The 24,991-nt window shown below is 38.5% G+C and overlaps 1 protein-coding gene across 15 annotated transcripts in view; it reads left to right on the top strand.

Moving 5' to 3' along the window:
- Positions 1-581: 581 nt before the first annotated feature.
- YAF2 (YY1 associated factor 2) overlaps positions 582-24,991 on the top strand; it is a 71,517-nt gene continuing 47,107 nt past the window's right edge. For 2 of the 15 annotated variants that reach the window (XM_089920557.1, XM_089920558.1), the window contains exons 1-3: positions 1,153-1,695; positions 24,690-24,761; positions 24,855-24,954. In XM_089920557.1, coding sequence (XP_089776683.1) covers positions 1,292-1,695; positions 24,690-24,761; positions 24,855-24,942 — 564 coding nt within the window. In that variant the 5' untranslated portion in view covers positions 1,153-1,291 and the 3' untranslated portion in view covers positions 24,943-24,954. Of the gene's footprint in view, positions 1,125-1,151; positions 1,696-3,278; positions 19,160-24,628; positions 24,955-24,991 lie in introns of those variants that run through there. The other 13 variants (XR_004024259.2, XM_089920561.1, XM_022572446.3 and 10 more) reach the window with 13 other exon arrangements.

The following is a 24,991-nucleotide window of genomic DNA, read 5'->3' as shown; positions in this document are numbered from 1 at the left end:
AAAGTGTTATTAGGCTAAGGAGTCTCAGAGCTTTAGCAAAGTTCTTGATCAGCGTGGTGACATAATGTTACCTGCATTTATTATTAATCTGGTTGTGAATTACTGAATAGATCGAGGAGGTGGGGCTGGAGCTTCAGAGACCAGTTGGATGGGTTGCCAGAGTCCAGTACAACACGAGGGCATCCAGTACGCTAGGGGAATGAGACCTGGGAGGAAAGTGTTCTTTTCTTAACAACGTTCAGGGCACATGCAATCTCGTTATTTACAAAGAAGAAAAAAGGTTTTAGGAGTGTTTTCTGTTGTTGTTTCTTTTTAAAGCAGCTACTGTAGAGGCCTGGGAAGCGAGAAGAGCGCATTTGGAATTAAACCAGGGTTAGATTCCTGGCTTTATCCTTTTCTAATTAGGTAATATAGAGGAAGTCACCTAACCTCTCGAGCCTCGGTTTCGTTTCCTCCAAATTAAGGGCGACAATCCCTACTTGGTAGAGCATTTGTGTGCACAAAACCAAGTGCCTTAAGGCACCTAGCAATGGCGCTCACTGGTGGCTGCCGCCTGCCCCCGGGTATCCTTCGGGCTGGGGCTGAGACGCCAAGGACCGCCCAGGCCCGGAAAGCGGTTCTACCTGGAGACCGCAGTCGCGCACTCTGCTCCAGAGTCGGGCTGACCTCTGAACGCCGGCCCCCGCCTTGGACCAGGCTTCGCGCAGGATGACAGAGCATCTCTCGCTGGAGGGGCTCCCAGGATGCCGACAGGAAGCGGGCGGCACCGGGCGGAGAGGCGGTGACCGCGCCTGAGGCTGCGGCGGCCACCCCCACGCGGCAGCCCGCGAACTCGCCGCGAGTGCTGGGCCGCGCTGGCCTCGTTTGAAGTCTCCGGCGCGGCCGCTGGTTGGCGGGCACGGGTCACGTGGCCCAGGCAGGAGTTTCCCCGACAGCTGGAGGCTGCGTGGGATCCGGCGGCGGCTCCGGAGCTCGGCGGTGCGGCCTTCCCCGCCCCCTCCCTCCTCCCCCGCCCGCTTCCGCCCGTCTTATTATCCTCCTTATTGACAAATAGAGCGGCCGCGGCGGCGACTCTCGGCGTGCGTTTGTAGCCAAGCCATGGGAGACAAGAAGAGCCCCACCAGGTAACAGCGCCCGGGCCCCCGGGCCCGGACTGTGCAGGCGGCGGGGCCCTTGCGCCGGGCTTCGGGCGGCCGCCTCGCTCGCAGCCCGAGCAGCAGGGCGAAAACGGGGGCGGTGCCGCCGCTGCGCGAGCGCTGCAGCGTGAGGGGCCGGCGCCGGCCGTCCCACAATGGAGTCGCGATGGCGGCGGCCGGAGCGGCAGCTCGGGGTGTCCGAGCGGCGGTGGCGGCGACGGCGGCGGCGGCGGCTGCTGCTGCTGCTGCGGCCGGGCTCACGCCCCCGCCTTCCTGACTCCCTTCCCCCTTCGAGCCGGAGCCTGGCGCGCTGGGGGCCTGCAGGGCTGGGGTCGCGGGACTGGGGCGGGGGGCGAGGCGGGCGCGGCCGCGGGGCCCGGGCGCGGCCCGCTGGTGACCCCGCGCCGCGTCGTGTCCGGGTTGTGTTCTGCAGGCCGAAGCGGCAGCCGAAGCCGTCCTCGGATGAGGGTTACTGGGACTGTAGCGTCTGCACCTTCCGGAACAGCGCCGAGGCCTTCAAGTGCATGATGTGCGATGTGCGGAAGGGCACCTCCACCCGGTGAGTCCCGGGCTTGCCCCGCGCGGCGCCTGCCCACCGGCTCGCGGCGCCGAGGACGCCCCTGCGGCCGCCGCCCCCTCCCGTGACACTGGCAGACCCGGCGGGCGGAGGCGAGCCTGAGGTGGTGGCCGCGATAGGAACTGGGTCAGATTGATCGCGACCCAAGCGATGCTTTGCGGTGAGGGGTAATTGAAGAGGCTGGAACGTTTTTTGCTGCCAAGAGAGAATAAATTGTTTAAGGGAGGCATTAGCTACTGCGATTTAATTCGTGTCGCTGGGTGTAATGCCCCCCCGCCCCCTACCCCTTCCCCACCACACAGTCCGGATGTAATAACGTTGGCTGCATTGTTGTGTTAGTGTGCAGGAATCAAAGAAAAACCATGAAATCCTCTTTAGGAGCGAAAGATGTAATTTAATGTCGTTCCTCAAAAAAGTATCTGATTATAGAATCCACAACAGATTAAGCTTCCTTTTTTTTTACATAGACGTCTGGAAGGGTCAGATCAGGGGTTTGTGTAGTGTTTTTAATCCCAGGTCCTCTAATATTGTATAAATAAATAGTTGGAGGTGAGCCCAGTCACAGGGACACATTTTTTTCTGAAAGTGAATATCTTTAGTTTGATTAGATGGCAATCTGTTAGACTATACCAATGGGATAAAATGATCTCTGCTTATTTTCGGTCTTTATTTTATTGTAAGCTTACAGTATGATAAGAGTCTTTAAAAAAACCTCTTAAGTGTATTAAGTGGGTAAAGAAAATCATTCAGGAAATTCAAAGTCTGTGGCATTCTTGATCTGCCAGCACTTAGTTACTGTGATTTATGGCCTAATATTTAGATGGCATATACTCTTGATTAAAGTCTGTTAGAAACTGGATTATCATGAGAATACTAATGCATTATACTGTTGTTTTTAAAAAGGGCTATACAATAGTAACATTAGAGGAATAAATATATTCAGTAGGAGTTAGATTCCTAAAAATGAGATATCCAGATTTTTAAACACCATTTACAGCATTTTATTAAATTTTTAAATGTGAACACATAAATGGTTGTCAAAACTTGAAATTTTAAGATCTGCTGAGTGAAGCTAGCTGCTTTTGACATACCTGTCTTTTTGTAAACCACAATATGCTTTTCGTATATTAATTCTCATTACATTGGATAAAATATATTAAATATTTTAATCATGTCCTTTAAAAAGCAAATTTTCAAACAGCTACTAAATTCAAGGGAATATAACAACATGCTAAAAAGAAAAAAGTACCATTTGCTAAAATGAATGTGGTAACTATTTTTGGACCCGTGATTTAAGTATTTTGAAAAGCAGAGTATCTTTGTATCTCTAAGTCTATATAGGGTTGGATTTGGCTTAGATTATATTTGTATGTCTATGTTAGTACTTTACTTTTTTAAACGCTCAATAAGCAATTTTCAGAAAAGGCAGGAACTTTAATGTGGAGACAGTTTTTACAATCTTAATCTCTGGTGCGATATTGTTGCTTTTTGTTGTTCCCTCTCTTATTTTCTTGTAGCCACTAGAAAAATACTGAAACTAGAAGAGCCTGTATGTTTATTTGCAGGGACAGCAAGGAAGGGGGGAAGCTGGTGTCCTACTCCACAGCCAGTCTTGGGGTTAGAGGAACCCTGAGAAATAGAGTAGGTGGTGGCAGCTCAGAAGAGAAGAAACAGGCCGAATACCTGGCACCTGGAAGAAGAAGGAATATAGTGCACAGGGGAGTTGGCCCAGGACAGAGAAGTGGGCCTAGTTTAAAAGAGGCTTGAGGCCCACATGGGGGCCCCTGACATTTCTTACCAGTACATCTGAGCTCTTATAGATCCAATTTTTAGTGGTGGAAACATTACTTGAGAAGGACTCAGAGAAGCATTGTCATTTGGATTGAAACTGAAGAGGCTCTGGGCAACTCACCAGAAGTCTAAGGGACACTCTGTTCCTAAAAGTAAGTGTTCTACACTACGACCCTCTCAGCTTCTTCCTTCCTCTCTCTGAATTTGTCTCTTCTCTTGATTTTGGCCCTAAGTTAACCCTAAGAGCTCTAATTTCTCTGTTACCTGTTATTTTTCTCCAGTTGTTTCTGAAATTCAGAGTGGAATCCATGTTTGGGTAGAACAATGGAACAGGGCACTGTTAATAGGGCAGATATTGATTGCACCACAAAATATTTGTCTCTCTGGTAATATTAGAAAAACAGGATTAAAGGGCTACATAACACTGGAGAAGCAAAAATTTCAGTAGTTAGAAGAAATAATTCTCTACGACTGACATGTTAATTAGCAGTTAGGGTAATTTCAAGAATAAGGTTGGCAATTACTAAAGCAGGGACTGGATAGCTGCAGAGCCCAGGGATGCAGTTTGCTAATTACTTGTTTTTGTGACTGACAAACAGGACTCGAATCCCTTGGGTCAGACTCACCTTTGAACTGATTTTGTCTTAGTCACCATATGTGAGGCCAAGTCTAAGCCAATCCCAGAAATTTGAAAAATCTTTTCTTTTTAAACCTCCAGAGAAGATGGAGTCCATGACCTCCCTTTTTTCTTTTTTTTTTTTTGTGGTACGCGGGCCACTCACTGCTGTGGCCTCTCCCGTTGCGGAGCACAGGTTCTGGACGCGCAGGCTCAGCGGCCATGGCTCACGGGCCTAGCTGCTCCGCAGCATGTGGGATCTTCCCGGACCGGGGCACAAACCCGTGTCCCGTGCATCGGCAGGCAGACTCTCAACCACTGCGCCACCAGGGAAGCCCCATGACCTCCCTTTAAAGTCTTTCTGACAGTCATTTTTGTTTAAAGGATATCTGATTCAAATCCTTTATATTGCAACAGATGACCTTTTCCTTTGGCAATATCCCTGGTAGGTCATGTTCTTCTCCAGAATAACTGTATGGAATGAAATGATAGCAGTATTTCAAAATGAAATGTGATTTGAAGTAGCTTCAATTCCTAAATTGATAAATTATATTCTTTAAGTGTGTGCCATTTCTCTGATTGAATTTTAATTTTGTACTTGCTGGCCTTAATTAGTTTAAATTTCACTAATCTTTTTAAAAATCTAGAATCTAAATAACTAGATAGTTCAAAACTGAAGTTTTCTACAATGTGCTTTTGTGAAAGAATCAATGATAAATGTCAAACTGACAGGAAAAATGTAAAAATGAAAAAGTTACAGTGACAATTATTTTCAAAGGTACTACACAGTTTCCTTCATCTTTATATTTGAAATTCTTTTAACACAATAAGTGTCTCAAATATAAACCTAAGAAACTTTAAGAAATCGAGAACCATTCTGAATCATCAGAGAAAAAGAAATATTTAGTATAGTGTGTGTGAGAGTAGTACAATCAATATATTGAGTTAGACTAGTATCTTATTGCCACTTCATATAGGAGTAGAAATTAATGCTTAATTCAGATCGCAGATACTTAAAAATGAAAATGTTAGAGCTGTTTGTTTTGGTTTTGAACTGTGATCTAAATGAGAACCTATAAAACACCTAGTCCAGAGCAGGCTTTCAAATGTAATTTCAAGCGTAACAGGTAATGTTATATTTTCTCAGGATAAATTGTAGTAGTCCCTTTAGGTTTCTCAGAGATGTTATGTTAGAGAGCGATGAGAAAGATTTCACATATTAGCAAGAGTACTAGGTGTTATACTAGGAGTCTGGCAGTGAATTCTTGTCTCATTCCAACCACTTCAACATTCAGCAGTTTTTATTGAACGTCTTTGTACGAGGGCTGAGCTAGGTACTAGACATACAGTGGTGGGCAAAATAGATGTTTGTTTCTTCTGTAAAATTTTATGATTTGCTGAGAATTCAGAAACACTTTGAATTGTAACCAACTCTGTACATGAGGTAGTATTAGCAAATCTTTATGTGTGAGCTGAAATTTTCTTGTTAAAAGAAATAGTGTTTATAATTGAACAAGTATTATGGTTAGGATCTGACTGTTGTTAAAAAGAATGAGTTATTTCAGCTTCTATAAAATGGAAGTAAACAGTATAAAATTCACATTTTGAAGAAAATTAAACCATTTATCATCTGATAAAACTCTTTTCCAGTATCATTGTTGTCTTGTCATACTTGCTTTCTGTCTTCTAATTTGAGGCTTGGCACAGATTCTCCTAGACCCTTGGTGTGGGAATGTGAGAAAAGAATTGCGGACCATCTCAGTCAGTCTGTTTTTCAGAATGCTGAGTTCTGAGCCTCCCTTACCTGAGGAGCCTTTCCAGCTACCACACAGGTGTTGTTCAGAGACTCCTTATTCTAGGAGGTTGGTTGGTTTGTTTTTCTCTCTACATCTTGGGTTAGAGTAGTCACACGGGTTCATTGTTTAAGAGAAATTTTGAAAGTGATTAGTGTTTGGATAGTAGTGGTTTTCAAAGTGTGATCTGATGAACCCTGAGGGTCCCTGAGGACCTTTTAGGGAGTTCATAATCATACTAAGATTTTATTTGCCTTTTTCACTGTGTTGACACTTGAGGAGGTGGTGCAGAGGCAATGGTGAGTAAAACTGCTGGCTCTTTAGCATAAATCAAAGCAGTAGCACCACATTGCAATATTCTTCGTAATCTTCACCACCATGCACATGCAGTAAAAATAATGCTAGTTTCACTTAATAATATTGTTCATGAAGCAGTAAAAATGACTAATTTTAGCAAGTCTTGTGTCTTTTTTAATATTCTGTCTGATGAACTGGGAAGTACAAGTAAAGCACTCCTGCTGCATACCAAACTAGTGTGGTTGAGTCGCGGGAGAGCAGTTGGAGTTGTTTGTAGTTGTTTGAGTTTTGAGCAGAACTAGCTTTTTTCATAGAACGTTATTTTTATTTGAGAGAATGCCTGGCGAACTGTGGTTATTCAGACTTGGATATTTAGCAATTTTCTCAAAAATGAACACAGTAAGTTTGTCACTTCGGAGAAAACAATTGATAATATTTGTTGCCAATGATAAAAATTGAGCTTTCAAGTGAAAATTAGAATTTTTGAAAACTTGTAACTACTACAGTGAGCTTAAGAGCTTCCTAGCAGTTTAAAGATGAGATCAGATGGTTATATCAATGAATATAATTTCTGATATTTTATTATGTGGTTTGTCAACATTTGGAAAATTTGCATCACTCAGTAAACCAGTATTTCCCAGTAACCAATGTATGATGTTACAAAACCATGCATAGATAATCCACTCAAAGTATAAAATAAACCAATGGATTTTAAGGGAACACTATGAAAACTTCATTGACGTGCTTCCAGATTTCATGTGCAGCTAACGTTTGAGAAACAGCTCTTTGTTGTGCTTTTATTTAGTATCAAAGAAGAATATCCACGATTATCTGAAAAGCCTATTAAAATACTCCTCCCTTTTTCAACTACATAGTTGTGGGAGTCGAGATTTTCTTCATATTCTTGAAACAAAACAACACATTGCAACAAATTGAATGCAGAAGGAGATATGACCATCCAGATGTCTTCTATTAAGCTGGGTAGTTGAGTACCTCTAAGCTAAAAATATACAATTACAACTCTTGACACAAAGTTATCTTTGTTTTGGAAAATATAGGGTTTTCTCATAAAAGTATATTATTTATATTAAAATATGATTTTTAAAAAATGAAACAATGTATATTTAAGTTTTTTTCTCAGTTTTTATTTTCGATATAGTAATTTATTTCTTGATTTAGATAAGACCTAGATAAACAAAAGCTCTTTTAACTTTTGAGAGTGTGAAGAGTTCCTGAGAGCAAAAAGTTTATACACTATTGGCATAGAGTCTTATTAGCTTTGGTTTCTGTATACAGCAGGTTTACTTCGGCAGGCATTCTTTCCCTTTCCTTTATCCTTTGTTGAGTGAGAGCTCTGATATAACCTAGTGACCTAGTTGTTAAACTCAGGGACCTAATCTCAGTCTTCTTTCCATGTCACCTCAGCAGTATTTGATGTTGGCAGCCTTTTTTTTTTTTTTTTTTTTTTTTTGCGGTACGCGGGCCTCTCACTACTGTGGCCTCTTCTGTTGTGGAGCACAGGCTCCGGATGCGCAGGCTCAGCGGCCATGGCTTACGGGCCCAGCCGCTCCGCGGCATGTGGGATCTTCGCGGACCGGGGCACGAACCCGTGTGCCCTGCATCGGCAGGCGGACTCTCAACCACTGCGCCACCAGGGAAGCCCTCCAATAACTTTTGAGATTATATTTGTAACAATATTACCAGATTATTTTGTCCATAATTTGTAGGTATTTATTGATTCAGCATTATTTTTATTTTCACAATTTTGCTTCATATTTTTATACTGTGTTATTTGATTAAAAGCACAATTTTTACAGTTAGATGAGTAACTGAGATGAGGGATTCTGAGTATTTAAACACGGGAATAGTATTTTTATAACACAGTATTTGATTATTTTGAAGATTAAATAAAAACATAAAGAACTTAGCACGTCTTACCATATTTTATTCTTATACACATTCTCAAAAGCATGTATGTGTACAAGAGAAAATAAAACTTTTATCTCAGTTTTAGAACATTTTTAGCTTTATCATTTTTTGTATTGACATATAACATTATATAAGTTTCATGTTGTAGCATTATTTCAAGGATGACATTGTACATGAATACCTTAGCATTTTTAAGGTATAACTTTGGAAAATTGTGTATTTATTACCTCACAGCATTTTCTTTAGGTCTTGTTATTTAGATTACTGAAATTTACTTAGTATAGCTGAAAATGAGAAGTATTTCTCCTAAACTACTGAAGTCATGAAAGAGTACAGCATATTATAAAATATATTTTATTACTCGATTAAATTGTGGGTTCTCTGTTAAGTGATATTTAAAGTTAAAATAGTTGATGTCAAGAGCCTATCAAAAACTAAAATATATTAAACATAGATTTGTATTTGAGATTGTATAATTGAAAAATAGTTTAGAATTCAGATTTTGCATTTGTTTGAACTACACTGAATTTAAAATTAATGGAATGAATTAAATTTAATTATAATTCAAATGGAAGTAATTTTTACCTTATGATTGAGACAGTATTATGTTATCTATGAACATGTTACTTTCAAAGATAAATCAATTGTACAAATTAGCAGACACCTATATAACTATAGAAATAGGCAGACGTTGAAAAAAGAATTTTCCCTCATCTTGTGCTTCTTTATTATTTCTAATTGTTCAGTTAAGCTAAAAAGATTAGTCATTGATATCTTTCTAGAATTTGTTATTTTGCCTTGCTCGTTAACTGCTTATTCTTCAAGATCCAGCTCACATATCTAGTCCCTGTGACATTCTCCTAAGCCCATCCCAAACTTGCATTCCTTTGTGTTTCTTGTTGATATCTCTGATTGTGATCTCTATCTAACTTCAGCATTTCCTCATAAACCCAGAGTTAATTTTGTCTTTCTCATGAAGCTGAGTATTTATTCTCTCTCAATGGGACAAATTAGCCAGAGAGAGGAGGATGGCTGTATTCTCTTCCTGGAATTAGTTCCTCAAAGTCAATTTGTGATGCTTACCTTTATTCTATCATTTAGCATACTATGGTTCTGTTAGATGTATGCATTTACTCTCGTTATGAGCTTCTTAAGAGGAATATGAGTTTTTCATTATCTTTTTTGAAGATGTTTAACCAAGTGCCTGGGAAATAATAGGTGTTCAGTAAAGGTTTGTTGAAAGAGGAATATAGGTATTAGAAAGGAAGTTATTATTATTATTTTTTAAATAAGCTTTGAAAAAGTTGCAATTCTGATACAGGTTAAGTCATTATTTGGAAAAGAACCCTCCTATATACATGTGTGAGTTATTGGAAATAAATTATCACAAGTGAACAAAATTCTAGAATTCTGCACACGCTTATTCTAGGTTTCTTTGCTTATTCCTCTTTCCTTCAAGGTTAGATATCTGGCCAACATACTTTGGTAGAAAGATTAGCATTCTGTGGGGTATCAAGTTTTCATTCAATGAAACCTTAGGTGTTTTTTTTTTTAAAGACACATTTTCCTTAAATAATTATCTTTTATAACTTGTAATGTTAGTGGTTTTACAAGTGTGTAAAATATTATTATGTCATCGTGACTTTGAAACTAAATTATTTAACAAATATTTACTGAACACTTAACAGTGTTTTGTTCATTGGCTTTCATGATTGCTAAAATCTCTACCTTTTATTATATATGACCTGTGGTTGATAATCATCTGTTTTAAAAGATTCAGTAGGGGGGCTTCCCTGGTGGTGCAGTGGTTGAGAGTCCGCCTGCTGATGCAGGGGACACGGGTTCGTGCCCCGGTCCGGGAGGACACCACAAGCCGCTGAGCGGCTCGGCCCGTGAGCCATAGCCGCTGAGCCTGCACGTCCAGAGCCTGTGCTCCGTGACGGGAGAGGCCGCAACAGTGAGAGGCCTGCGTACCGCAAAAAAAAAAAAGAAAAAAAAAAAGATTCAGTAGGCATTTTGTTCTGTAATGTTGTTTATTATGGAAATTTACAGAATTACTGAGAATTTTAGAGCTGGAAGGAACCTTTTAAGAGCTTCCAAAGTGTTTAGTCATTTTCTGAGACAGGCTATTTTTTATTTCTTGAAACCTTAGTGGTGGAGATAAGATAATTTTCAGGGGGAAGATCTTGAGGGGTATGGGGTAGAGATGTTATTATTTAAACTTTTGAAATTGTTGAGGCCGCTATTGTTTCCAAACCCTTTCCTCTGGGATTTTCAACTCTGGAGGATTCTTGCTGTCCTGCAGCCTTAGAGAACTGCCAGGTAATGCATAGCAATCTGCTGGGTGAGGTCTTTTCTATTTGTTGGGACTCATGGCTCTAGCTTAGTAGCCTCTTGACAAGTAAGAAAACAGGCCTGGAAAGATTGAGCTGTTCAAGGTCAATAGCTGGTTAGTGCTAGATTCAAATGTTTGGATTTCTAAGTCCTTTTTATTACCTTGCTGTGGTAGCATTCAAATTTGTAGCAAGTAACTTCTTAAGGATTTCTTCTTGTAAATTTCATTATACCTGCATCTAGTGCTGTACATCTTGAGAACTTCTAACATTAAACCTACTACTTACAACTGATATAAGAACTTATGTTAAAATCTGGGCTAGCACTATAGTGAATGAAAAACAAAATGACGGTCGGTTGTTTTCTCTATTTTAAGAAATATTTTTGAAGTTAAAATGTCAAACTTCATTTTGATGTCTTTTACAATAACCTTTATTGTGCTGTATATCTTGACTTCTTTGATATCATAGTATTTCTTAGGAGAAAAATCCCAGTAAATATTATTTCCCTCTTTTATTTGTGATATAAATTCTAAGAATCTCTGATAGTATAACAAATTAGAAATTTGACTGTATGTGAATGTGTGATAAAAAATTTGTACAGTTCTCTGACAGTTTTTAGACATGAGCTAAATCACTTCACCTTTACATATTTTATAGTCTGATCAGGGTTCTTTTACACAATACCATCCTTTATAGTATATACTAGCAATGATCAACCTAAAACAGCAGCAAGTAGATTATATTCAATGCCAGAGAAGTAGTTACTCAGGAAGTAGAGCTCTATGTGTATTTGTAAAGTAGGCAAAGTTGTTTTGGTCATTTTTTCATCTTTCTCCATCCTTTTTTTAATTTACTTTTTGTCTACCCAGGGCCCAGAGTCTCCTAGCCTACTTTCTAAAATGTTCTCATTCCTTTATTTACTAGAAAATCTTTCCTGTTCTAGGTAAATCTTAATAAAGCAGTAGTTTCAAGTGTGAACGTAAGCAACCTGGGCATGGGGGATAGAATTATTTATTTCTTTAAGATAATAACTCTTTTTCTGATGATAGAAGCATTACATGTTCATTGAAGATACTAAAGTGTAAGGAGGAAAATAAGAAAGCCCACCATCATAACATCTCTCAGGCCAGAGAGATGTTAGCACAGCATTGAACGCACAGCCATCCATTCCTTTAGCCGTACTGTTCTTTCAGGGCCAGCTTTGGGAAGCCTCTTGTGAGAGAGCAAGTTGCAGGAAATAAGGGAGTAAGGAGGAGACGGGTTTGCCAGTAAGAATCAAGTAACAGGTTTCTTGGCGTAGAGAGAGCTGTCCTTCCCTCAAAAGGGCCCAGAGGTTTTAAATTGTGCTCTTTGGAGCCCCGAGATCTCCTGAAATTATCTCAGTGGCTGCCAATGGGAGCAAACAAGTGGGTCTTTGTGTTCCCACACTGCACTTCAGCCAGATCATCTATGCTCTTATACATTTTGTTTGTTAGGATTTCTCTTAATTTTCATTTCCTAAATGAGTTTTGCTATTAAAACCTTTTTTTTTGGGAATCATTGCCCTGTTCTGTCCATTTAGCCTTCTACCACTCAAATTCTGCTCAGCACAGGCTGGATTAATTGTGACTGGACTTCTTAGCCTCACATTTCAAAAGGAAGAGCTAATAATGAGTTTTGTATAATGGTGGGGAGATTTGAAGCTTTTCCCTTTGAAAAGCCTTTTTTCTTTCTCCCTCCTTCCCTGTTCCTTTCCTTTTTTCTCACCCATCTTCTTAGACATTTTGCTTTCTTTTTTAAGACCAAGACTGATAAGGCCCAGGGCTCTATAATCATTGATTAGATGAGTAATGAGCAGTACAACTTACAGATGAAAAATATTTTAAATTCATAATGTCATCAAATTGTACTTTTTGATAAAACTTAAGCTATTTCATCATCTATATGAATGTGGTTATCAAATTTGCTCAGTATTCCCTTGTTGCCAACTTTTCGTAAACTTAATGTCTCTGATTCACACAGCACTTTTCTGTAATATTCCTTGGTAATTTACATTTTAATTGTAGTCTTGCCATCTTCCACTTATGTAGGATTTCATTATACATGTTTTTAGTGCAGGAAAATATATCTAGTTTTATTTTTCCACTGTGTATTTGTTTTTAATTTTTATGTGTACTCATAATGGAAAGCAGGAAAAAGAAAAGAATGTCGATATTTATGAGTTGCTTGCAATTATGTAGTATGGTGGTGAAGAGTTTTGATTCTGGAGCTCAACTATTTGTGCTTATATATTAGTCTCACCACTTCCTGGCTATGTGAACTTGTGAAAGTTACTAACTTTGAGCCTCAGTTTTTTCAGTTGTAAAATGGAGATGATAATAACCAAGTGTTGTTGTGAGGATTAAATGAGATAATTCTTGTAAAGTACTTGGCACAGTGCCTGGCATACAGTAAGTCCTCAAAAAATATTAGCTGAAACAGTGAAATACATGAGTGGTAATATATTAATAGACTTCCATATATAACAGTACCTATTGTCGAATGTGTGGATTCTAGTGGGTGACTGACAAAACCAGAACATAAGAAGTGTTTTCTACTAAAAAATAATACTTCCACAAATTGCTTCAGGGATATTTTCACCCTCTTACCCTCCTTTCCTCCCTCTCTGCCTGTTTCTTCTCTTCCCTTCGTGTGTGTGTGTGTGTGTGTGTGTGTGTGTGTGTGTGTGTTAAGCTGATGTGTACTGTCACATAAACATTTGGGCCTTACCAGTAAAAGTTTTTACATCTAGAAAGTACTTTGGTAGTGTAATAGTGGTAAGCAGTGTATATAGACTTAAGAATTGAATAGTTAAAAGCAGCGTTTTTTTGTTTTTTTTTTAACTATTTGTCAGAGTTAAAGAGTAAGTCTGCTTTCAAGGTTGGATGGTCAGACGGCACGGTCATGGTCTTTTTTAGGCCACAGTGTCTTGTTTATATTATTTCCTCTGCTTTGTACTCTCTTATCCTCCACAGTTTCTTTCTTATTCTTTATGATTGCTCAAGGCATCATCTCTCTCAAGAAGCATTTCTTTATCCATAGGCCAGAATTAATGCCCTTTCAATTACTCGTAAAGCATTCTGTGCAAAATGTGATGATTATGTTTACACAGTGTATTGAAAATATTTCATTTTGTTTCTCTCTCCTTCCCTGAACTGTAATCTCCTTGAGAGTAGTGCGACCGGTCCAGAATCACGTTTTAGTTTAAATCCCCACCATGCCATGTATGGTCATCTAACCATAGGGCTTTGTGGTGATGATAATGTGATAAACGATGTAAGGAACTTAACATAGTTTTTAGTTAATAATAATGGTAATAATTGTAAATGATATTAATAAAAAATCCCAGTGTCTGTCATTGTGTCTTGCCTAGGTACTGACAATGCTTAACCGAACTGCAAAGTCTCTTTATCATTTATCTGATTCTGTTGTTGCTTTAAACTGTTTTCCACTTGTTTTTAAGGAACATTTACATCATTTCATTTCATTTCATGGGCCTGTGAGTTGGGTAGAGTATGTCTAATTATGCCCATTTACTTCATAAAAGAACTTGTGTCAACCTAAATTACCTTCATACTCAATTTTTTCAGCAGTTTAAAAAATGTTTTCTTTTGTCATTGACACAATACATAGTTGAAACCACAGCAAGTAGCATTTTATTCTAAGTTGTGATTATTGTGTTGAATCTTAACTAGCGGTAGAGAAACTATTTGGTGGAAGCTGTTGCAGTAGTCTAGGCAAGAGACAGTAGTGGCCCAAACAAGGATAATGCCAGTAGGAGAGAGAAGTGAATGGATTCTAGATATGTTTAGTAGAAAATGTATAGGACTTGATGGATGGTTGGATATGGTTGTGAGAGATAGGAATTTGGGTTTTAGAGAGGGAAGAATCAAGGATAAATCCCAGGATTCTGGCTTAATTATGCAGCTAGGTAAATGGTGGTACTTGTCACTGACCGGAAACAAGAGGAAGGACAGGTTTTGGGGAAGGTAGTGGTTCACTTTTAGGTTTGTTGAATTTCAAGCATCTGAGAGAAATCTGAGAAGGGGGATCTATGAGGCAGTTGGATATGTGGGGCTTAAGCTTAGGAAGGAGATCAGGGCTATAAATACATGTTTGTTAGTCATCAGCATACATGACCAAATTGAAGCCATGGGAGTGAGACAGATCAAGACAGATCAAGGAGAGAATAGATAGAACAGCATGAGAAAAGAGAATCCAGGACAGAAACTTGAGAAACATCATCACTTCCTTGTGGTGGTGGAAGAAGAGAATCCTACAAAGATGAAGAAAGAAATAGAGGAGAAAGAAAAATTAAGGAGGGAGTGAGAAGCCCAGGAGAGTGTAATGTTATGGGAATAGAGGGAAGAGAATATTTTCAAAAGGAGGGGATGTGGTTGGCCAGGGCAAATGGCTTTTACTTTCATCAGAATCTTAATTTTTTTCCTTTGCATTCTGTGTAATGTTTATTTTAACAAGTGTTGCATTAACATTTATATTTTAAATTGTAACAAGATTATAATCCTGCATAGTGCTTGCACTAAGCTTTCCATGGTAGTTACAACAGTTCTAAATTATATCTAATAAAGGAGATTAATAATGGTAGGTCAGGAGATGAGTAAAATTATGTTACTAACTAACTTGTTTCAAGGAAGAGTGCTCTAATGATCTAGAGCATTCTTATCTAAATATCACCAAGCCTCTACTTTTACAGGTAACTCCTGGTTATAGAAATTAATAAAATTAATTTAAAAAATTGGGTCCATGTTGGTATCAAGAATTTTTTAAGTGGTAAGTACAACAACTTGGACCGCTTTCTTGGAAAACTACATAGTTAATTGTGAGGGAGCATGTATAGTTCGAAGAAGTCCTTATCTTCTGTTTTTAGAAGGAATGAATCCTAGCATTAGGTCAGCTAACCAAGCAAATCACAGCACTTTTCATAAAACTGTACAGTATATTTGGTCTGTAAAGTGGTAGTCATTGTGGAGTATATGGGATTTGATGTGATCCATGTTTTTTTTTTTTTTGCGGTACGCGGGCTTCTCACTCTTGTGGTCTCTCAGGCTCTTGGACGCGCAGGCTCAGCGGCCATGGCTCACAGGCCCAGCATGTGGGATCTTCCCAGACCGGGGCACCAACCCGTGTCCCCTGCATCGGCAGGCGGACTCTCAACCACTGCACCACCAGGGAAGGCCCATGATTCAGATTTTTCTTAAGGCAAAAAATAATTTTGTGACCTTTTAATGCCATGCTAGACAAGCTCTAATAAGCCCACTTGTGGGTTATCTCTTTTGAGAAGTATAAGTTCATTTAACTTAATATCCATAATTCAGATTTTATGAGTGCTGAATAACAAAGTTATTATTTAGAATATAGTCAGTAGGTTGCACTATTACTGTTGACATCAGACTATTTGAAACTTATTATATTAGAAAAATTTGCCATTGTTTTATAAATCAGTTTTACAGGACTTCCCTGGTGGCGCAGTGGTTAAGAATCTGCCTGCCAGTGCAGGGGACATGAGTTTGAGCCCTGGTCCGGGAAGATCCCACATGCCACGGAGTAACTAAGCCTGTGCGCCACAACTACTGAGCCTGTGCTCTAGAGCCCGCAAGTCACAACTACTGAAGCCCGCATGCCTAGAGCCTGTGCTCTGCAACAAGAGAAGCCACCGCAATAGAAGCCCACGCAATGCAATGAAGAGTAGCCCCCGCTTGCCGCAACTAGAGAAAGCCCACGTGCAGCAACATAGATCCAGTGCAGCCAAAATAAAAATAAAATAAATAAATTTATTTAAAAATAAATAACTGTTTTACATCAAGAATATGCACTTATGTTTTAGAGATAGTTATTAAGAATTGATTTGAAAATTAATACAGGGCTTAGAATCTCATTAGATTAATTTTAATATTATGGTCAGAAAAGGTGAGAAAAAGAATTTGAAACTGCAAAGTAAAAGATTGATTTCCTTATCGTGTTGACATAATTGTTGACATTCAGAGTATTGTTAGCTGTTATTTTTGTGTATTGGGTTGGCCAAATACACATTGGGTTTTTAAGTAAAAATAAAAGACATGTTTTTCATTTTTACCAAGAACTTTATTGAACAACATATTCACCCTTTTGTTCCACTACCTTCTGCCATTTTTCAGGCGACTTCGTAATTCTGTCTTCCCAAAACTTTTTATCTTTTTGAGCAAAGAACTGTTCCAGGTGCCTTTTACAGTCTTCCAGGGAATTGAAATTTTGTCCATTAAGAGAATTTTGTAAAGACTGAAATAAACGGAAATCTGAAGGTGCCATGTCTGGTGAATACGGCGGATGAATCAGAACTTCTCAGCCAAGCTGTAACAGTTTTTGCCTGGTCGTCAAAGAAACACACAGTCTTGTGTTATCCTGATGGAAGGTTATGCGTTTTCTGTTGACTAATATCAGACGCTTTTTGTCGAGTGCTGCTTTCACTTGGTCTAATTGGGAGCAGTACTTGTTGGAATTAATTGTTTGGTTTTCCAGAAGGAGCTCATATTAGAGGACTCCCTTCCAATCCCACCATATACACAACATCACTTTCTTTGGATGAAGACCGGCCTTTGGTGTGGTTGGTGGTGGTTCATTTCGCTTGCCCCACAATCTCTTCTGTTCCACATTATTGTACAGTATCCACTTTTCATTGCCTGTCACAATTTGTTTTCAAAACGGAATGTTTTCATTATGTTTCAGTAGAGAATCTCGTGGAAATACGGTCAGGAAGGTTTTTTTCACTTAACTTACGTGGAACCCAAACATCAAAACGATTAACATAACCAAGCTGGTGCAAATGTTTTTCAATGCTTAATTTGGATATTTTGAGTATGTTGGCTATTTCCCGCGTGGTATATCGTTGATTGTTCTCAATTAATGTCTCGATTTGATCAACTTCAACTGGTCTACCTGACCGTGGAGCATTGTCCAGTGAGAAATCTCCAGCATGAAACTTCAGAAAACTGCACAAATCTTTTTTGTGTGTTTCAGTTGCGTTTTTACCTTTCTTGAAATAATAAAACAAAATATGCCGAAAATGTTGCTTATTTTCTTCCATCTTCAGTATTAAAATGGCTACACAGGGTCTTCCCTGGTGGCGCAGTGGTTGAGAGTCCGCCTGCCGATGCGGGGGACGCGGGTTTGTGCCCCGGTCCGGGAGGCTCCCACGTGCCGCGGGGCGGCTGGGCCCGTGAGCCATGACCGCTGAGTCTGCGCGTCCGGAGCCTGTGCTCCGCAGCGGGAGAGGCCACGGCGGTGAGAGGTCCGCGTACCACAAAAAAAAAAAAAAAAAAAAAATTGGCTACACAGAAATTCACCAATTTGATAAGTCTTTTTTAAAAATGCACGCTGATATGACAGCTGTCACATACAGTCTAACAAAATTGTTTCGAATGAAGTTAAACACAACTAAGTGCTGCTAGAGCCATCTTACGGAAAAAACCGAACGAACCTTTTGGCCAACCAATCTTTAACTTGGATACTAACTATAATTAGCTAATGAAGGACTAATGCTTCTCACATTTTGGACTAGGATCAGGAAAATGTTTCCTTGAACTAGAAACTATTAAGAATAGAGGATATTACTTTTCTACAGAAGTATCCCATTTTAAGATATGGTTTATAAAATGTGGTGCTTAATTATGGGACTAGGGTATTTGTCAAATTAGGGAGATCAAAATATTGTTGAAGATCAATTAATGTGATTAAGGCATCCTTAGGAAGAATGACTAGAGCATAAAATAATATAAAAAGAAAAGCCACACAGCCAACTGGTTAGTGTTTAGCATAGTACAGGAGGTGGTAGGAAGTGAGAGATGTTATTTGGCGGTTGCTAGAATGGTGCTTTATTCTGGAGTTGTAGTAATGTAGGCTTCTTTATATTTAAGTTAACTGCATCTTAAACTTTAAAAAATTTCAGTTAAAAAAAGTAGCTTGTAGACACAACAACCAATTTTCAGGGCTGCTGCACACTTAGACTGTGTGCATAATGCAATTCTTTGTAATGCTTTGGTTCTGTCCAGATTTGTTGGGAAGGAAATGCCCTGGAAGGTGGTGTGTGGTTTATTAATCAGTTTGAGGAGGTTGGTTGGTATAGTTCAGTTGAGTCTTACCTGCTTTAGCTTTAGGTTGAATTTTTGGACCTAAAAACCAAGAACCAAATTCCAAATTGGGCCCCCGCTCATTAACTCATATTTTCTGTGAGTTCCTTTTTAGGAACCTAATTAATAGTCACTTTGCAACTTTTAGCTTAATACTAATTACTTTGTAATGCTTTCCATATTAGTTACCTGTTGCTTTATAACAAGTTACCACAAAACTCAGTGGCCAAAAACAATCAGCATTTATTATCTTCTCTCCCTCCCTCCCTCTCTCCCTTCCTTCCTTTCTTGCTTCTTTCCTTCCTTGTCAAGAATTCAGAAGCCGGGGCTTCCCTGGTGGCGCAGTGGTTGAGAGTCCACCTGCCGATGCAGGGGACACAGGTTCGTGCCCCGGTCTGGGAGGATCTCATGTGCCGCGGACCAGTTGGGCCCGTGAGCCATGGCCGCTGAGCCTGCGCGTCCTGAGCCTGTGCTCCTCAACGGGAGAGGCCACAACAGTGAGAGGCCCGCGTACTGCAAAAAAAAAAAAAAAAAAAAAAAGAATTCAGAAGCCGTTTAGCAGGTGGTTCTGGCTCAGGATCTCTCAGGCTCAACTGAGGGAGGATCCACATCTAAGCTCACTCAGGGTTGTCAGCAGGCCTTAGAATACCTGCTTCCAGCTGTTGGCAGGCCTCAGGACTCTGGTTGTTGGCCAGATACATTAATTTATTGGTCATGTGGGCCTGTCCATGGGGCTGCTCACAACATGGCAGCTTGCTTACCCCAAAGCAAGATATCTGGGTGAAAGTCACCAAAACGGGAGCCACTGTCTTTTTATAACCTAATTTTGGGAGTGACATCCATTACTTCTGCCAAATTCTGTTCCTTAGAAGTGAGTCACTAAATCCAGCCCATACTCAGGGAGGAGATTATACAGAAGGGCGTGCATATCAGGAGGTGGGATCATTGCAGACCATCTTAAAAGGCTGCTCATCACACGGTCCTTTAAAGTTTAAAACTTTTTGTGGTGGTTGCAGAATTCTTTCCTGAAAGGGAAGCTTATGGAGGAAACCCAAAATATAAAATAGATAAATGGAGAGCTGTTCTGTCCAGAGCAGTGGTTCTAGGGACCTAGAGCTTACCTGCTAGCATCCCTCCACTTCAGCATTTCTGAACAGATTGAATATTAGTATCTTTACTGTCTAATGTCAGTCAAGAACATGAATATGTACTATTTTTCTCATACTTTTAGAATTTGTCAGCAGTTGCAGTTCTAAAATTCTAGCTTATAAATAAAAATCAGGTATTGGAACATTGAAAATGATTTGTGTAAATGTTTCTGGCGACTTTAACGGTCTGAGGAGCTTTCTTTACTAGTAAATCTAATGGAATGACTGATTTTGTAATATTAGCAGATATAATTTATATATTGGTAGGATAATGATAGTGATTTACTTAGTAACTACTGTCTAGAATGTTTCTTAACTATTTCCAAATTATATGTATTTTTGTATAAGTGGTATTTGCACTTTTAATATTCATGTGTTCTTGTATCTCTTTCATGTTGCACATCGTGATTCCTAATCAATACCATAAATTACTTATTTTCTTTATCTTGCAATATAAAGAATATAGTCTCAAAATAATAGTACAGTCATCCCTTGGAATCTATGGAGGATTGGTTCTGGGACCTCTTGGTTACCAAAATCTGAAGATGCTCAAGTCCCTTACTAAAATGGTGTAGGAGTTAAACATAAACCTGCATACATCCTCCCATATACTTTAAATCATCTCTGGGTTACTTATAATTCCTAATACAATATAAGTGCTATGTAAATAGTTGTTAGCATGTTTTGCTTTTTGGAACTTTGTAGAATTTTTTTTCCGAATATTTTTGATGTATGGTTGGTTGAATCTGTGGATGCAGAACCCCTGGATAAAGAGAGCCAACTGTACCAAAATTAATACAAACACTAAATCTCTAAACTTAGAATTTTTTAATAGTTCTTTAAAGATGTATAAAATCATTTGAAAATAATTCAATTTCTGGGTGGTTATGTTACAATTTGATATATGGTTAGATTCCAGGCATGGTTTTTAAATGCATTACTTATATTTTTATTAACTTAATCCTCACAATTGCTCTGTGAAGTAGGTTCTGCTGTTACCCTATTTTACAGATGAATACAGTTTTTTCCATCTTGATTTTAGGTTAATTTATGTTAAGAAAATAGTACTCTTTTTGTTTGTTTCTTTATGGGTTTATGTAGAGCTAAGTAGTGGATAAGGCTGAAGGAAAGGAAAATTTAATTAAGAAACGGATTATCTGATGAGCTGTTTAAGGAGCAAAAAAGGATGACAGTTTCTGTAAATAACATTAGTAAGTAAGTGTATAATTCACTTTTGACCTTATTTTGGTTAACTGAGGTACACACATCCCCCCATATTTATGAACCATCAATAATGTCACTGAAATATGTGTGAATATATGTATAATGTTGAATTTTATTACACTGCTAAAGCATTTCAAGTCCAGGATTTACCACGAACAACTTTCCACAGCTATAATACCTTACATTAGAATTTTAAATCTTAATTGAAAGTTAGAAAATAATGTACTTGGAATCACAAAACCAGTTGTAATTTAAGTTGCTTCTGGCCAAAATATAATGTCTAAACTAATGGGTAGTAGTGGAAGTGAAAGTTAGCTAAATAACTCTTTTTTTCTGAACAGTTCTTTCAAAAGTTGAAATTGATTTTATGCAGTAGATTCTCATTAGTGAAACACTTGATTAGGTTCTTGATTACTAAGGAGTACCTTTTTGTGGATGGGCGTTACAATTATTAGAGCTTACAGAGGATACTTTTGAATAGAGTATCCTAATTTCTGGAATTTCTTTTCTCAGCTGTTCTGATAAAATCCATCTTAGTTGAGCTTATGCTATGATAACAACAACAAACAGCTTTGAATACTGGTCTCTTAAGTGAACCTTTTGGTTACCTTAAAATATTTTCAATATATTTTGATTCTCAAATTATTTTTAAAAATGCGCTTGATTTTATTTTCAGTTCATAAGATCTGAGTCTAAATGGAGACTGCATGTGTTACTATAAATTAAAATTGGAAATTATCATTTAGTTCTTAATGACAACTTTTATACTAGCTTATACCATAAGGATAAAATATTTGGATTATTGCTCCTGTATCTGTTGCATCAATCCAAACACGTAGAACCTTCATGCCACATACTTGCTTACTTTTCAGGGAACAGATGTTAACTAGGAATCTAGTTAACTAGATGGACCTTTTGGCGTTTATCTCTGTATTACAGTTAGAAATTGAGTTCTGTGTAGTGCCCCTGTTTGCCTGAGTGGGTCATTTGAAAGCTAATGCATTAAGCAGCTCATGCAGCTCAATGTCAAAAGAACAAACAACCCAATCCAGAAATGGGAAGAAGACCTAAATAGACATTTCTCCAAAGAAGATATACAGATTGCCAACAAACACATAAAAGGATGCTCAACATCACTAATCATTAGAGAAATGCAAATCAAAACTACAATGAGGTATCACCTCACACCAGTCAGAATGGCCACCATCAAAAAATCTACAAACAATAAATGCTGGAGAGGGTGTGGAGAATAGGGAACCCTCTTGCACTGTTGGTGGGAATGTAAACTGATACAGCCATTATGGGGAATGGTATGGAGGTTCCTTAAAAAACTAAAAATAGAACTACCATATGACCCAGCAATCTCACTACTGGGCATATACCCTGAGAAAACCATAATTCAAAAAGAGACATGTACCACAATGTTCATTGCAGCACCATTTACAATAGCCAGGACATGGAAGCAACCTAAGTGTCCATTGACAGATGAATGGATAAAGAAGATGTGGCACATATATACAATGGAATATTACTCAGCCATAAGAAAAACAAAATTGAGTTATTTGTAGTGAGGTGGATGGACCTAGAGTCTGTCATACAGAGTGAAGTAAGTCAGAAAGAAAAAGACAAATACCGTATGCTAACACATATGGAATCTAAAATAAAAAAGGTTCTGAAGAACCTAGGGGCAGGACAGGAACAAAGATGCAGACATAGAGAATGGACTTGAGGACATGGGGAGGGGGAAGGGTAAGCTGGGATGAAGTGAGAGAGTGGCATTGACATATATACACTGCCAAATGTAAAATAGATAGCTAATGGGAAGCAACCGCATAACACAGGGAGATCAGCTGGGTGCTTTGTGACCACCTAGAGGGGTGGGATAGGGAGGGTGAGAAGGAGACACAAGAGGGAGGGGATATGTGGATATATGTATATGTATAGCTGATTCACTTTGTTATACAGCAGCAACTAACACAACAATGTAAAGCAATTACACTCCCAAAAAGATGTTAAAAAAAAAAGTGAAAGGAAAAATAAAAGCAAAGGATCCTAATTCATCCAAAAAAAAAAGCTAATGCATTAATTATTGTTATTTTTTAAAACTCAGATTTATATAAAGATGGATATAATTTATCTGAGACAATTTGTATTTTTAAGTGGGAATCTAGGAAAAATCGGTTGACATGGTGCTGTCAGCCTTTACCAAATACAAATACTACCTTATAACAAGATTGACACTTAAGATTTTCATTAGAATTACATTTTCAGTTTGTTTTTTGTTGAGTAATGATTTTATACCTAATTTTATCCTGTTTACTCTTAAAGGAAAAGCTATACATTATCTTTAATTTTTTCCATAGAACGAAGAACCATGAAACCATATGTTTCTTGAAGGTAGGGGATAATTATTAAATAGGAGCATAATGGTAGCAGGGAAGACTATAACTGAAACGTATCTGTATCTTCAGTAAGAGCTAGTGTTTGAAGTCATCACTGCTCTAGCACATTAAAATGAACATGTACCTGATTAATATGTATTGAGTTAAAGGTAAAGGCAGTCTTCATGTGAACCTGAAATAAAGTTCTGTTGAGGAGACTTTCTTCTGTTAGGAATAGTTTTTTGTTTTTCAATGACAGGTCCAATTTAAAAAGTATAACATGGGGGGCGGGTGGGAAGGGGAAGCTGGGAGGAGGTGAGAGAGTAGCATTGACATATATACATTACCAAATGTAACATAGATAGCTAGTGGGAAGCAGCTGCATAAGCACAGGGAGATCAGCTCGGTGGTTTGTGACCACCTAGAGGGGTGGGATAGGGAGGGTAGGAGGGAGATGGAAGAGGGAGGGGATATGGGGATATATGTATACGTATAAATGATTCACTTTGTTATACAGCAGAAATTAACACAACATTGTAAAGCAACTATACTCCAGTAAAGATGTAAAAAAAATAAATGAAATGGAAAAAAATTAAGTAAAATAAAATAATTTATTGCTATAAAAATAAAAAATATAACAGTTAATCAAAAATGTTACTGTACTACTTTGTACAATTATTTACATTAAAATCAGCATCATTGTTTATCAGTGGCCTGGCATACCTTTTTTTTTTTTTTTGTGGACATGTGTATGTGGTTGGTTTGTTGTAGGTGACAAATGGTTATTTTAAAGACTTATTGACTGATGAATGGGAATTGCATTGATGCTTTTTATCTGAAGTCTTACAGATTGTTAATCCACTGTGGTGGCCTCTACACCAAAATTCAAGCAATGTTAATGACAATGGCTAGTTAAGAAATGGTAGATTTTGATCAACTAATTATCCTTTACTAATATTAAAAAATGATGGTGGTGTTTTAGTGAGATAGAATAGTCTGATAGCTGATTTTTTATATATTAAAATATAGCTGTTGTTACAGCTGGAGATTTTAAAATGAAACCATTCAAATCATTTTCTTTTCCTTGTGTTTCTGATAATGCCAGAAGTTTCTGTTGACCTCATAGTTAGCACATTGTTTCTGTATTTACTTTGGTGCATTCATATATAATAATCTGATGAGTTTACAACTCTGTCCCCTGTAGTTCTACATGTATTAATAATCTCAAATGAATTTAAATAATTTTCTTATTCTGATAGAGAAGAAAAAGCTGGATCACTTACCAGTAACTGGAGTTCTCCTATTGGGTAATCTCCACAGATCCACATTCTTTGAAGTTATTGTGAATGCCTCGAGGACCAAGGGACCGTTGAAATTTCCAATTTCAGGAAGGTAAGCAAGCACACTGAAGCATGTCTCTAGCATCTCCCAAATCCCCTCCCCCCAACTTTCTTACATATGCGTCTGTACTGCATGCCCCCTCAGTTCCAGTGGATGCCCATCAGGAAGATTCTCATGCTGGACAGAAGGGCAAGAGAGGTGGATCTGTGAGGGAAAAGACCCAATAGGATAACTCAAGTTGCTGGTAAGTAATCTAGTTTTCACAGACTTAAGATTTTTTC

Source organism: Delphinapterus leucas, chromosome 11 (assembly GCF_059928025.1).
Source record: "Delphinapterus leucas isolate spDelLeu-1000000601 "Yukka" chromosome 11, BTC_Dleu_Yukka2, whole genome shotgun sequence".
In the NCBI taxonomy this organism is placed as follows: Eukaryota; Metazoa; Chordata; class Mammalia; order Artiodactyla; family Monodontidae; genus Delphinapterus; species Delphinapterus leucas.
Note: the sequence above shows the minus strand (reverse complement) of the source record. Positions and strands in the feature narration are given on the sequence as shown.